General features: G+C 41.7%; 1 protein-coding gene across 1 annotated transcript in view; it reads left to right on the forward strand.

Moving 5' to 3' along the window:
- The window catches only part of pdzrn4 (PDZ domain containing ring finger 4), a 120,392-nt gene that overhangs the window by 76,902 nt on the left and 27,492 nt on the right, over nucleotides 1-15,998 (forward strand). The window contains exon 4 of the mRNA XM_060914629.1: nucleotides 10,288-10,386. Coding sequence (XP_060770612.1) covers nucleotides 10,288-10,386 — 99 coding nt within the window. The remainder of the gene's footprint in view (nucleotides 1-10,287; nucleotides 10,387-15,998) is intronic.

A 15,998-nucleotide genomic window follows, 5' to 3' on the forward strand; every position in this document is an offset into this window, starting at 1 on the left:
TCAACCACCGCCAGCAGGCGTCCTGGAGTTGCTGGCCAAACGCGAATGGCCGGCCGACTTCCTCCAGCCGCAGAGCGCGGAAGCGCTGTCGCTGTTGTTCGGGGGTGCGCCCCGCCCTCTGGAGGACGGCCTGGCGAAGGTCCGCATAGGCCAGCCAGCGGTCGGCGGGGAGCTGTAGCGCGGCCAGCTGCGCCTCGCCCGTTAGCAAGGGGAGGAGGCGCGCCGCTCGCTGTTCCACCAGCCAGCCCGAGGCCTCTGCTGTCTGCTCGAAGAGCGTGAGGAAGGCCTTGGGGTCGTCCTGCGGGCCCATCTTGGCTAGGGTGAGGGAAGAAGGGCCCGCGGCGGTGGAGATGGTGGACCCCGCCGACGCGAGGAGGTGCCGGAACGCCCGTTGATCTTCCTGCTGTGCCAGCACCAGGGCCTCGAACCGGCGCTCTTGTTCCTTCCGGAGGGTGACTAGCGCCTGGTCCTGGCTCTGCTGGGCCGTGGCGAGGGCATGGACCAGGTCTGCAAAGGGGGAGGACTCCATGGGGCTGTTCTATTCCTGTGCTCCTTCCCGGGTTTTGGCACCACTGTAGAAGTTCGTAGGAGGGGGAGGAGCACAGAAAGACGGCAGGCCAGAATAAAGTTCCATAACTTTTTATTTGGCTCTTTTCAGATCCAAAAACACTCTCTTCCATACATATATATCCACACACACACACACCCAAGTATCTGGTTCAGGAGAGAGCTCTCTTCCTCTGCTCTCTCTCTCTTTATATAGGGCGCGGTCACTGGGAAGACACACAAACACAGGTTAAGTGACATCAGGTGTAGTGATTCTGCCACTTACGTACCTTCCCTGACTCCGCCCTCCTGTCACAGACCGGCGCTTGACTACGCCCCCGCTGCCACATATATATATATATATATATATATATATATATATATATATATATATATATAAAAGAGAGAGAGAGAGAGAGAGAGAGAGAGAGAGACACAATTGGTTTATTGCAGTAGAAGTGCTCCTACTTCCACGATATGATGCTCAGATGGTTGCAGCCAGACTGAATGAACATGCCAAGGAGGCTGTGGCTCAACAGGATGGCTGCAGGCTACACAGCAAAATGCTCTGTGTTGATTAAGACCCTGTTGTGTTTATAAAAGTCCAGCTGGATACAAATGAGCCCTGTAAGAACTAATTCAAGAGTCTGTGTGTTTCTTCAGCCCTGGAATTTTTACTTTGGACTAGGTAAGCAAACAAATGGCTTACGGACCATGTACTGTGTTACACATTAAATTTGCTGCAATATCTGCCCAAAAACAACATAAAAAGCCATAACAAGCGTCATGTCATTTCAGAATCATAACATTCCTCATTTTCTGATACATTATAGAATCAGTCATATCGCTGATTATATTATGATTTGACAAATGATATCAGCAGTCTATGTTTCACCCAGCATATATTATAAACATATTTTTTAAATGGCCCATCAAAAAAGGCACTAGCTTCAAGATCTCTTCATTTCCATAGACTATTTGAGGGGAGACGGTCTGTTTCCGAGCATTGAGTGATATATGATCAGAGCCTTGATGATGTTATTTCATTTGAATTTGTTTGAATGGTTTTCCCCTCCAAGCGTGAGCTCCTGCTTCTTCTCAAAGATTTATGCATCCAGTTGTGTCTCCTGCTGCTTTCATAAAGGCAGGGTAAATATATTACGTTCTGATCTACACAGCTCATTTCTATTAACTAATCTTATTGCATTGTGCATTCTCCTTTTACTGTATTGCATGCTATACAAACATATCTCTATTTGCCATGTCAATAAGAATATTTGTGCAGACATAGAAAAGTCTACTTAAGGTAGAGTACTTCAAGAAAATCTGTATGGAGGTTAAAACGTGTGTGTGTGTGTGTGTGTGTGTGTCAAGACGGGGGGGGGGGGGGGGATTTGAGTCTTACAACCTAGTTTTTGAGGTTTTAGTCTGTGCCATCATTGTCATGAGGACAAAAGAAAGTTTTAACATAGTTAAAAGTGGCTTGAAGGATAGGTCATTATTTATTGATTGATTGATTTATTTATTTATTTTGAGTGGGCCATAGGCTTTTGAAATAAAGTGTGCAATTGTCTATTTCCAAGCCCTTCAGTTTCTTGATAAAGAAGAGGAAGCATTCTTCTTTTCCTCTTACTTTCCCCATCCATAACCTTTTCTTTACATTACCACTCTGCAAATACACACTTGTTTTGATAGCATCCTGAGCAATTTGACAATGGGCAGTCACCTCCTCCAATCTCTCCAACACATATTCGTTTACTGTCAGTCCTCACCTCCTCTCATCCTCTCTGTCTCTTTGCTTCCATGAGCCTTGGAATCAGCTAGAAAATTAAATCATAGGGAGCAGAACACAGCAGGAGTAAGAACGTTCTTCAAAGAGACTTTTTTTAAAGGAGATCAGATCCTGCTTTCAGACTTGAGCCAGTGAGGGAATCATACAATACACATATTACACTGCGACCCCAGGAGAAGCAAACACATTGTATGAGGAATTTCCTTTTAAGGGCTGAACTGCAGGTGTTTACAGCTGATAGTGTGGCTGCCAATGTTGTTTACGCCTTGTGTTTTCTCTCAGTACCTGAAATACACTGGCTTTTATTTGAATGGAAAGATTGATGACTTATCTGTCATTCAAATTAATAGAGAATCATTGTCTTATTCAACAATATCACTAATTATTTTTGTGTATAATTGTTTGGTTTTTATCTCGTAAAACTCTTGCGGTTACCAAAGGACTAGCCCCCTACTGTAACCCTAGCTGTATAGGTGAGAGGCCGAGGGCTATGGAAACGGAGATCAGCGCTGCACCCGTATGGCTTAAAGAGTCGGTTAGTACTGGGACAGGAGACTGGCTGGGAAGACTAGATTCTGGCGTGAGAGGAACTTTGACTTTTTTTTTTTTTAATCTCATGCCAGTGTTGTTGCATTTATTATACTAAACACAGTGTTATGACAAAAATAGAAAAGCCTCCTTGTGTGTGTGTGTGTGTTTGTTTGTGTGTGTGTGTGTGTGTGTGTGTGTGTGTGTGTATATACATACATACACACACACACACACACACACACACACTAGTGCATCTCAAAAAATTAGAATATTGTGAAAAAGTTCAATATTTTCCATCAGTTATTTAAGAAAGTGAAAATGTTATATATTATAGACTCATTACACATAAACTAATATGTTTCAGGCATTTTTCTATTTTAATTTTAATCAGTATGGCATACAGTACAAAAATATAAAAAAAACATCTCAAAATATTAGAATATTTCATTTCGAGTTTGTGTAAAACAGTATGAACACAGTGTATCTCTCGGTCTAGTTCAGTACACACAACCACAATCATGGGGAAGACTGCTGACTTGACTGTTGTCCAGAAGATGATCACTGATGCCCTCCACAAGGAGGGTAAACCACAAAATGTCATTGCTGAAAAGGGTGGCTGGAAAAGGTGCACAAGCAACAGGGATGGCCGCAGTCTTGAGAGGATTGTCAAGAAAAGTTGATTCAAGAACTTGGGAGAGCTTCACAAGGAGTGGACTGAGGCTGGTGTCAGTGTATCAAGACCCATCACGAACAGACATCTTCAAGAAAGGGGATACAACTTTCGCATTCCTAATATCAAGCTACTCCTGAGCCAGAGACAATGTCAGAAGTGTCTTATCTGGGCTAAGGAGAGAAAGAAACGGACTGTTGCTCAGTGGTCCAAAGTCCTCTTTTCAGATGAAAGTACATTTTGCATTTAATTTGGAAATCACGGTTCTAGAGTCTGGAGGAAGAGTGGAGAGGCACAGAATCCAAGGCGTTTGAAGCCCAGTGTGAAGTTTCCACAGTCTGTGATGATTTGGGGTGCCATGTCATCTGCTGGTGTTGGTCCACTGTATTTTATCAAGTCCAAAGTCAACACAGCCATCTACCGGGAGATTTTAGAGCACTTCATGCTTCCATCTGCTGATGAGCTTTTTGGAGATCCTGATTTCCTTTTCCAGCAGGACTTAGCACCTACCCACAGTGCCAAAACTACTACCAAATGGTTTGCTGACCACGATATTACTGTGTTTGATTGGCTAGCCAACTTGCCTGACCTGAACCCCATAAAGAATCTATGGGGTATTGTCAAGAGGAAGATGAGAAACACCCGACCCAAAAATACAGATATGCTGAAGGCCACTATCAAAGCAACCTGGGCTTCAATAACACCTCAGCAGTGCCACAGACTGATCACCTCCATGCCACACCGCATTGATACAGTAATTCATGGTAAAGGAGCCCCAACCAAGTATTGAGTGTATAAATGAATATACTTTTCAGAAGTTGGACATTTCTGTATTGTAAATCCTTTTTTGATTGATCTTAGGGAATATTCTAATAATTTGAGATACTGGATTTATGATTTTCATGAGCTATAAGCCATAATCATCAAAATTAAAACAAAAAAAGGCTTTAAATATTTCACTTTACATGTAATGAATATAGAATATATGAAAGTTTACCTTTTTGAATTAAATTATGAAAAAAGGAACTTTTTCATTGGTATTCTAATTTTTTGAGATGCACTAGTATATAATTTTTTTCTTTTAATCAGTGCATAGCATCTCTCATTGGTTTTGATAGACTTATTTGCCTTACTCCCTTCAGTAGCCTGGCACTTGGAGAAGCATTCAATTAAAGATCTAAGAGCATGTCTGCTGGAGTGCATCAGAAGAGAGAGAGAGAGAGAGAGAGAGAGAGAGAGAGAAAGCCTGACAATATAGTTGCCTTCCTTTATAGTCTACTGCTGTGGGGGGTAATTAGCTGTGCAGACCCCTGGACTGGTGGGCTTGTGATGGACTACCACTGTTTGATGAATACAGGGAGAGAACGAGGAGAAATTGTAAGTGATCCCTGGCAGTACATGCAGCAGAGGGCTCACTCTGCTAGCATTACTTGGTTCTTTGCTTTGCTTGGAATGCAGTAGGGAGCCTGTACCAAATAGTTACTGCACGGTGAAATTCTTACTTCACCTGCGGTCCCCCAGTCGACAGTCCATATGGCACAGCAACTTGCTTGCAAATTGAAAATTTGCACAAGCCAAATTTTAGGAAAAATTGCACAACCAGGTCTTCATCTGTCTTCTGCTTGTTTGAAATCCATTAATCCTTCTCACTAGTTTATGTAAATTTGAATGCCTGCATTTTTTTTTTTTACACATGATCGAGTTGACATTAAAACAGAGTGAAGACATCCAAGATCATACTGACCGCATCGGAGTAGTACTGTATATAGTAGTATGAAGAATGCAGTAATAATACTTTAATAATAATGGAAACAGACATGTAATCTGTAGCTGGTTGGTTATGTCGGTTGAATCAGACAGCTCATGTCGAATATCTATAGCAGCGCGAGAAGTATGCATCTGGACATTTTCCCCTGAAAAAAAAATAGTTTACTTCTATTACATCACCCTGTGATATTACACCTCTTGGAATACTGAACTACTTCAACAAGTCCCTGTTTACACAGTATATGAAGCAATCTGAGTTGAACAGTTATTGCAAAGTCTTGCCAACCCTTGAGTGTGTGTATGTTCTGAGCCTTATATCAAGTGAATGCTCCATACGACCTTGACTTCTGAATTGAGCATTGCATTTAAAGCTCCAGCACATACATCAAACCGCTCCCATGTCCTGTGTATTACAATTTCATAGATATTGAAATCAATGCTTTTTGACATTGCTATAATTTCTTCTTTTAAGATGCATTACATTTTGCAAAGAACATTCATTCCAATACATCAGTAAATATTACAAGGTCAAGCTGTAAATATTCTGAAACTGATTACAGTTCCACATGCCTGTCACTCAAATTTGAAATGTTCCCAGGTGAAGTTGCCAGTTATTGTTAACGATGCATGGATTTTAACCAAGGTCACTCTTACTATCTCCACCGTGGAGCAGACAATGAATTTTTCATCTGCACAGCAAACATTAACCAAATAAATAAATACTTATTAGTATGACTATCAGAGGTGGACAAAGTACCCAACTTCTTTATTTAAGTCCAAGTACGGATCCCAGTGGTCAAACATTACTCCGATACAAGTGAAAGTTGTCCAGTCAAATTTTTACTTAAGTTAAAAGTACTGAAGTACTTGCTTTTAAAAATACTTAAGTATTAAAAGTACATTTTCTGTCAATGCATCGTTGTATTATTGCCACAACGCTTACAATACCTAATGCCGTTACCAAAGACAGAAATGTGAATTCACAAAATGAACACATGCTGTGCTATCATGGTGGTTTAATGTTAAGCTAGTTAGTGAGTGAAACTCCACCTGACATGCTAGCAAACTTTCTTCAAACTCGAAATCATATTGGGTAGCTAACTGACTAGAAAAGAAAGATTTCTACATTCTGTTTATTTGGCAAGATTATGCTAAAACATATTTCTGAAAGGACTTCAGATAAGTTAATGTTATTCATGTTAGCATAACTACATTTTTACATGCTAACTAACAGTGTCCAAGTTAAGGGCAATTCCATGTAAATGTCAACCTCACCATGCAAAAATAAAGCAACATGTAATACATCAAAACCACTCCCAGAGATATCACCTAGGCCTGTATTTTACAGATGTGAATAAGTTGAACCAATTTGTAACCAACCTAATATGTCACTGTCAGTCTTTCTTTCTTATAATGTAAAACCCAAGCTAAAATCAACTTTGATCATGTACAATTCTATATTATTCCCACAAGCCACAGAAATGTATGCTAAAATCCACAAAACAGCAAAACAATAGCCATCCTAAATATTATTTAAGAACTTTGATAGTTTTAGCTGATATTTAGAGAGTTTTTCAAAGGGTTATGGTGGTTAAATTGCTGATTTTCTAAACATATGCCATGTCTATTTCAGACGCGTCACATCCATAATGGAATTTCATCACATCCATAACGCTGACTTTTCCTTCCGAAACTCTGCATGAAATACAAAATATTTTAAACAAAGATTTTTTTAATATTCACCTTGGACCCCTCTATCAAATGGATATCTCCATTTTGACATTAGGTTTACAATTTCACAGAGTTTGATAAAAATGTACAGTCACCCAAGAAAAGTGATACTTTTTCTGTCACATCCATAACGCATCTTTTATTGGCATTTCCTGGCATGCCCTAGATGTACTATGGGAATTGTTCTTGTTCTATCACTTCTCCAGTATGGTACAGCCTTAAAATATGCAACACCTGTTTAAATACTGGGAGACAATAAAACATGCACTGGGTCATTTGTTGCCATTTTGAGTTCAAGTGTCACGTCCATAACGCTGGAATTGCTCTTAACTAGCTATGTGTTAATGTTAGCCGTGGACAAGGCGATGGCAACTTGGTGGGCAAATCCATAGAAAGTCATTTGACTAACCAGACTGCATAGTTATTGCAATGTTATTGCTAGCTCTAAAAGCACAGACAACTTCACTGCAAGCTTTCTCTTTGAATAAAACATTTATATACGTCAATATGCTTCCGCAGGTTGGATGGTGAGTTTTTGTAGGCCGTGGTGTGGTTCATTTTTGGCAAACAAAGCAAACATTTAAATTGAAACAAATCTTTATTCCTTTCAGAAAACTCAAGCATGGGTTCTAGGTATGGCCATGGGTGTGCGCATTCCCCAGAAGAACCGCCTCCTTCCATTCTGCCATCAACTGATCATGATCAAATAATGCTGCTGAGAAATCATTGAACTTGATTTTATACAGTCTATGGACATGATGTTACCCTAGTGATTACTGATAGGCTCTCAGTGTCACCTACGAAAAAACCAATCACGTTTTAGAAAAGAAAAGAAAAAAAAACATCCACTTTCAAAGCTGATTCATAGTAACGAGGACCTTGATAGAAATGTAGTGGAGTCTTTCAAATGTAGTGAAAGTCATAAGTTTCCCAAAAAAATTATAGATAGTTTTCACTGACGTCACAGCATTCCGGGGAACGCCCCCCAGCTGCTTGGGGGGCAAACAAAACGGACCATCGCCACTACCGGCTACGTTATCTCGGACGAATTTATGAAGTTATATAGTCAGTTTTCTAAAATAAAGATCAATGTCGGCAAAATCAAGCAAACAGAAGTATATAGATACATTAGACGACATCTCACGACAACGGTATGCAGCCAAACTGGCCTTGATTGGGGGAATTGACCCCTACGAAGTGGACAAAGATGCATTTTTAAGTGACTATGCAGGGCTGCCAAAGCCTGAAACTGCCAAAGCGTGCTCCAAAGCCTGAAACTGACTTCATCAAACTTTAAAGGCTGTCTGATATATACAACTTTATATATTCACAGCGCGCCTTTTGGCGGATGCCGCCTGAATCGCGCAGATCCGGGGGTTTTTTTTAGGGGGGGCGTTGGGAGTGTCTGATTGTAATTTCAAAGTAATTTCTGTATTAAAATTACTAAATAAGCAAATATGTTACAGTCCATGAAACACGAAGTATAAGAATGAGAAAAAAAGTTTAAATCGGGAAGCTGCGCACATTTGCGCAGTCCTGCACACCGCTCGGGCTGCGCAAATGTGCGCAGCTTTCCGATTTAAACTGTTTTTTTTCTCATCCTTATACTTCCTGTTTCATGGACTGTAACGGATTTGTTTATTTAGTAATTTTAATACAGAATTTACTTTGAAATTATAATCAGACACTTCAGCGCCCCCCCTAAAAAAAAAACCCCGGATCTGCGCGATTCAGGCGGCATCCGCCAAAAGGCGCGCTGTTTGCATCCCAAACACAAATCAAATCATACAGAATAGACCTAAAATGTTTTTCAAAAATGACCCTTGTGTGAGTGAAGTGACAAGTCATCTCATTATCTGTAGCCGCTTTATCCTTCTACAGGGTCACAGGCAAGCTGGAGCCTATCCCAGCTGACTACGGGCGAAAGGCAGGGTACACCCTGGACAAGTCGCCAGGTCATCACAGGGCTGACACATAGACACAGACAACCATTCACACTCACATTCACACCTACGGTCAATTTGAGTCACCAGTTAACCTAACCTGCATGTCTTTGGACTGTGGGGGAAACCGGAGCACCCGGAGGAAACCCACGCGGACACGGGGAGAACATGCAAACTCCGCACGGAAAGGCCCTCGCCAGCCACGGGGCTCAAACCCGGACCTTCTTGCTGTGAGGCGACAGCGCTAACCACTACACCACTGTGCCGCCCCTGAAGTGACAAGTTTCAAATAGAAACGTGACAAATGAGCGATATTAAGTGTACATTACAATGTAAACGTACACTCAGCAGTTCCAGTTAGGCATTCTCCAGAGATTGTTTACATGATGTTTTGGTTTCCAAAAACAAACTTAAACACAATTGATTGTTTATTTAAACAACTTACCACTTATAAAAGGATCGGAGCAGACTTTGCTGTGTTTGGAAGGCTGATAATCCTTGCGGTTGATTCTCGCAAGCCATAGATTTCTCCTTTGTATGCTTAGTTTCTTTGTCTGCTCGCCTTTGTGCTCCCGTACAGTGGGAATTCCATAAAAGCTCTGCTTGACGTCATCATCTGACCTATTACGACAGCCGTGAATACAACAGGTGTGCACCATTGCTAGCTTTAAATAGTAATAATGTAACTATAAATGTAAATAATATATAAATAAATGTAACTCGCACGTTACAATGTGTGCTTAGTGACCCATACGGTAAGCTTGCCCTACAAGATGGCCGCCACCAGGGAATCCCCGACTCTGTGACGTCATGTGAAAACTATCTATACTCAAGTAAAGTACAGATACTCAAAAAGTGTACTTAAGTACAGTACTCAAGTAAATGTACTTCGTTACTGTCCACTTCTGATGACTATAGTTCATTTACAAAGTAATCATTAATATTGGAAGCCAAACTGGGGGTGGGTTTCCCAAAAGCCTCTTAATGCTAAAAGTATCTTAACTAGGAGAGAGTGAGTGTTCGCTGTGATGCTTGCTTTACCATTTAACGATGATCTTTGTGCTATGAGGCTTTTGGGAAACCCACCCCTGTATAGTAAGTTCACTAATGTGCTTAGAAGTCCAGAAAACACTATTATCCACTATCACTGAAGGGAAAAAAATAATGTAATTATGGTTTACACATAAATATTTAATTTTACTGTAGTAGGTTGTATTACTGTGTTATTGTTTATAATAGTTATTGATGTATTTAAGTAAGTGTTATGGCACTCAGGACAAAGTCCAATGATTGTTTTCACCATATAGGAGGTGGAGCTGTGTCGCCTGAACAGTCAGGAGAAGCTCGGTCTCACTCTCTGCTACAGGACAGATGATGAGGATGACGTTGCCATCTATGTGTCAGAGGTGAGATTCTTCTTCTTCTTCTTTAAATGTCAGTGGACCAAATTCAGTCATTTAGCATTTTGCTTATGCCTAAGACACAATGCAACTCTAACTCTAAGCATAAACATTGAATGCATATAATGAACAAGCTCTGCCCCTCTTTGCTAAAAGTAGATGATGTGATTCGGGATTAACTCCTCAAGGATCTCATCTTGTTATTAAGTTTATCATCTTAAAAGCATATTTTTCAGGTCATATGAATTATTCAAGAACTATACTGAAATTAATATGAAAATTATGTATTGAAGAATGTACTCCCGTCAGGTCCTGAGAGTTTAAGGGAAAAATGGTAGTTTCGGGGCTTAACATAGACATATTATATATAACATATGGGTGTGCAGTTAGCAACGCCATATTTCTGCAGCTTTCTACTCTGACTGATTGCACATCTTCACACAAAACAAAGCAGATACACAAACACAGTTCTGCTATTTTTTAAATCCTGGTAATAATGCTGTACATTAAATATTTATGAAATCTGATGCATATCACAGCAAGGGAACATGTTTTTTTTCAGACTGAGGATTTCTGTGATGTTGACAGGAAAATATGCCTCTAATTATTATTCTTCTGGTATTCATTTAGGCAGCATGTAGATCAGAGAAAGCACCCATTACAATATCTTAATCAAAAGTCATATCTGAGTCTGATGCTCCTCTAAGGGCTTAGGCCAAGTTTACATTAGACCGTATCTGTCTTGTTTTCTTCGCGGATGCACTGTCCGTTTACATTAAAACGCCGGGAAACGGGAATCCGCCAGCGTCCACGTATTCAATCCAGATCGTGTCTGGTCCGGTGCTGTGTAAACATTGAGAATACGCGGATACGCAGATACGCTGTGCTGAGCTCTAGCTGGCGTCGTCATTGGACAACGTCACTGTGACATCCACCTTCCTGATTCGCTGGCGTTGGTCATGTGACGCGACTGCTGAAAAACGGCGCGGACTTCCGCCTTGTATCACCTTTCATTAAAGAGTATAAAAGTATGAAAATACTGCAAATACTGATGCAAATACTGCCCATTGTGTAGTTATGATTGTCTTTAGGCTTGCCATCCTTCCACTTGCAAGTGGTAAGTGATATGCGCTGGGATCACACACACAGCGGCTCAGTCCCGAATCACTGCTTGTGCGCTATACTCGCGCGCTCTGTGAGCTGCGCAGGGCCGGAGTGCGCACCCTCCAGAGGGCACTCGCTGTTCAGGGCGGAGTGATTTGGAGCGCAGGATGCCTGCGGAGCCGAGCGTATCCGTGTATTGGTGTTGCTGTGTGCACGCGAATCGTGTATTGGCGTTGCTGTGTGCACACTAATCGTTTTAAAAACGTTAATCTGATGATCCGCTGATACGGTCTAATGTAAACCCCACCTTAGACTGATAGATATGAATGGATGGTGCTTTATTTATTCTAAATGTGTATCAGATTTCATATTATATTATATTATATTATATTATATTATATTATATTATATTATATTATATTATATTATATTATATTATATTATATAACTATGATACACTGTTTAAAAAAAAAAAGGACTCGAATTTTACTGACAAGAAGAAGCAGCTAAGCCAAGAAGCACATACACTCAAGCACAGACTTAAGCACACAGTGAAATTTAACCTCTGCATATAACCTATTTGAACTAGTGAAAACACACACAAACACGTACCCAGAGCAGCTGGGGGTTAGGCACCCTTGCTCAAGGGTACTTCAGCCCAACCTCAGGCCATGGCTGCCCCGTGCTAACCTAACTGCATGTCTTTGAACTGTGTGGGAAACCGGAGCACCCAGAAGAAACCCACGAAGACACAGGGAGAACATGCAAACTCCACACAGAAAGGCCCCCGTCGGCCACTGGGCTCGAACCCAGAATCTTCTTGCTGTAAGGCAACAGTGCTAACCACTACACCACCATGCCACCCAACAATAACAAATAAGCATATTTACAGTAAAGTTCTGTAATATCTTATGTAACATAATGCGGTACATTTGCTCATTTGGACATCCATCCATCCATTATCTGTAGCCGCTTATCCTGTTCTACAGGGTCGCAGGCAAGCTGGAGCCTATCCCAGCTGACTATGGGCGAGAGGCAGGGTACACCCTGGACAAGTCGCCAGGTCATCACAGGGCTGACACACAGACACAGACAACCATTCACACTCACATTCACACCTACGGTCAATAGAGCCACCAATTAGCCTAACCTGCATGTATTTAGACTGTGGGGGAAACCAGAGCACCCAGAGGAAACCCATGCAGACACTGGGAGAACATGCAAACTCTACACAGAAAGGCCCCCGTTGGCCGCTGGGCTCGAACCCAGAACCTTCTTGCTGTGAGGTGACAGTGCTACCAATACACCACCATGCCACCCAACAATAACAAATAAGCATATTTACAGTAAAGTTCTGTAATATCTTAAGTAATATAAAGTAACATAATGCAGTACGGCGGCACGGTGGTGTAATCTCATCTCATCTCATTATCTCTAGCCGCTTTATCCTTCTACAGGGTCGCAGGCAAGCTGGAGCCTATCCCAGCTGACTACGGGCGAAAGGCGGGGTACACCCTGGACAAGTCGCCAGGTCATCACAGGGCTGACACATAGACACAGACAACCATTCACACTCACATTCACACCTACGGTCAATTTAGAGTCACCAGTTAACCTAACCTGCATGTCTTTGGACTGTGGGGGAAACCGGCGCACCCGGAGGAAACCCACGCGGACACGGGGAGAACATGCAAACTCCGCACAGAAAGGCCCTCGCCGGCCACGGGGCTCGAACCCGGACCTTCTTGCTGTGAGGCGACAGCGCTAACCACTACACCACCGTGCCGCCCGGTGGTGTAATAATAATAATAGGTTCAATTTATATAGCGCCTTTCTAAAACCAAAGGACGCTTTACAATTATAGACAGGAAAAAAAAATGTCCACCAAATAGGGGTCAGGATGTAATTCCAGTGGTGTAGCAGCCACAGTCCCACCAAAAGGCGCACGAAAACAAGTCCCACATCTCCAGCACAGCCACCGTGATGCAGCCAGCAACATCGCTCGAACACCAAACCCATGGATCCACAAAGCAAGCACAGAAGCACCGCCATGCAGAGCGCTGGTATATCCCAAACCGCCTGCACAGTTGCCGTGACGCCACCGAGCAACATCGCTCGGAACATCACACCAAGCATTAAAGCACAGAGCGCTGGACAACCACGATGTTAAAATGAGCAACGAGCTCACTGCAGTCCATAGCTGGGAGCACAGGCATCACCCATGGTGAACCAAGGCCTGGAGGGGACGGACGCCCAACTGGGTCCGGAGCTACACCACAACCGGCGGACAAAACACTCAAGTAAACATCAAACTACACAAACACACAGAGAAAAGAAAAAAAAGTAAAAATAAAAAAAGGAGAGAAAATAAAATAAAAAATAAAAAAGCTCCGGTGAGAAGCGGCAGCCAGAATGCGCACGACGTACTCTCAACCAGAAACGGAAATGGAAAAAAAAAGTGTAGTGGTTAGCACTGTCGCCTCACAGCAAGAAGGTCCGGGTTCGAGCCCCATGGCCAACGAGGGCCTTTCTGTGCAGAGTTTGCATGTTCTCCCCGTGTCCACGTGGGTTTCCTCCGGGTGCTCCGGTTTCCCCCACAGTCCAAAGACATGCAGGTTAGGTTAACTGGTGACTCTAAATTGAGCGTAGGTGTGAATGTGAGTGTGAATGGTTGTCTGTGTCTATGTGTCAGCCCTGTGATGACCTGATGACTTGCCCAGGGTGTACCCCGCCTTTCGCCCGTAGTCAGCTGGGATAGGCTCCAGCTTGCCTGCGACCCTGTAGAACAGAATAAAGTGGCTAGAGATAATGAGATAAGATAATGCAGTACATTTGCTCATTTGGACAATGCTTTTTAAAAAAAGCAACTTACAATTGAGCTGAATGTTCAGGGTCTGGCTTAAGGGCACAACCATAGCAAGTTGGCGGTGCTGGGTTTTGAACACATGACTTTCTTATCTATAACTCAATGCCTTAACCCTCTTGCCAGTAAACTACTGCAGAGTTTACAGTCAGTTCTTGACAGTGTATGTCATGAAAGTTATGTTATTCAACTTGTTGAAATGTTGTACTTATTACCTCCAGCAGTTTAAATGGAGGAGGTTATGTTTTTGCCTCCATTTGTTTGCCTGTTCCCAATGTAACTCAAAAAGTTGTGAACAAATTTTGAGGAAAGGTGGGCCATGGGCCAAGGAACAATTGATTAGATTTTGATGCAAATCTGGATATGTATGAAAATTCAGGATTTATTTATCTCTTCCCAGTGTAACTCAACAAGTAGTGAATGGATTTTGATGACATTTGGTGTACAGCTCCTAGGTTCAAGTGATTTTCAATCTTGATCCAGATCAATTTTTTGCTATCAAGATAACCAAAAAGTAGTGGATGGATTTTGATGAAATTTTGTATGTAGCTTTGTCCCATGAATCATCAAACCCCTGTATAATCAGCATACGTACAACTGTTTATTCTGTCCACATTCACTGGATATGAGCAATCGTGCACTCTGATTGGCTACTCTACTAGGATATCAGCTCATATACCATGAGTAGAGAAAAACAAAATGGTGGAGCGTGTTGCTGAACCATCCGAGGAAGAAATAAAAACTCTACTTGAAAACAAAACCCCAAAAAATGCAAAAAGCAACAAAATATGGAATAAAAGGATTTGATGGTAAGAACATATCATTTTTATTTTTCAATAATTATTTTTATCGCATTTTCACAAATTGCTACTGTCAGTTTGCTGGTTTGTTTACATTCTAAAAAGAAATTATTTTGTTGGATGTTTTGTAGAAAGTTTTTATTTATCGAACTTGCAAAAAAAAATAAGAAGAAAAATGCTCTGTTTCTCAAAATCCAGTGAATGTGGATATAATAAAACAGTTATTCCATTCAATCTCATCATACATGGCTTACAGTGCCTTGCAAAAGTATTCATCCCCCTTGGTGTTTGTCCTGTTTTGTTGCATTACAAGCTGGAATTAAAATGGGCTTTTGGGGGGTTAGCACCATTTGATTTACACAACATGCCTACCACTTTAAAGGTGCACTTTCTTTTTATTGTGACACAAACAATAATTAAGATGAAAAAACAGAAATCTGGAGTGAGCATAAGTATCCTCCCCCCCCCAAAAAAAAGTCAATACTTTATAGAGCCACCTTTTGCTACAATTACAGCTGCAAGTCTCTTGGAGTATGTCTCTATTAGCTTAGCACATCTAGCCACTGGGATTTTTGCCCATTCTTCAAGGCAAAACTGCTCCAACTCCTTCAAGTTAGATGGGTTGTGTTGGTGTACAGCAATCTTCAAGTTATGCCACAGATTCTCAATTGGATTGAGGTCTGAGCTTTGACTAGGCCATTCCAAGACATTTAAATGTTTCCCTTTAAACCACTGCAGTGTAGCTTTAGCAGTATATTTAAGGTCATTGTCCTGCTGGAATGTGAACCTTCGTCCCAGTCTCAAACCTCTGGCTGACTCAAACAGGTTTTCCTCCAGAATTGCCCTATATT

The sequence above is a fragment of the Neoarius graeffei genome, chromosome 2 (genome assembly GCF_027579695.1).
Source record: "Neoarius graeffei isolate fNeoGra1 chromosome 2, fNeoGra1.pri, whole genome shotgun sequence".
NCBI lineage: Eukaryota > Metazoa > Chordata > Actinopteri > Siluriformes > Ariidae > Neoarius > Neoarius graeffei.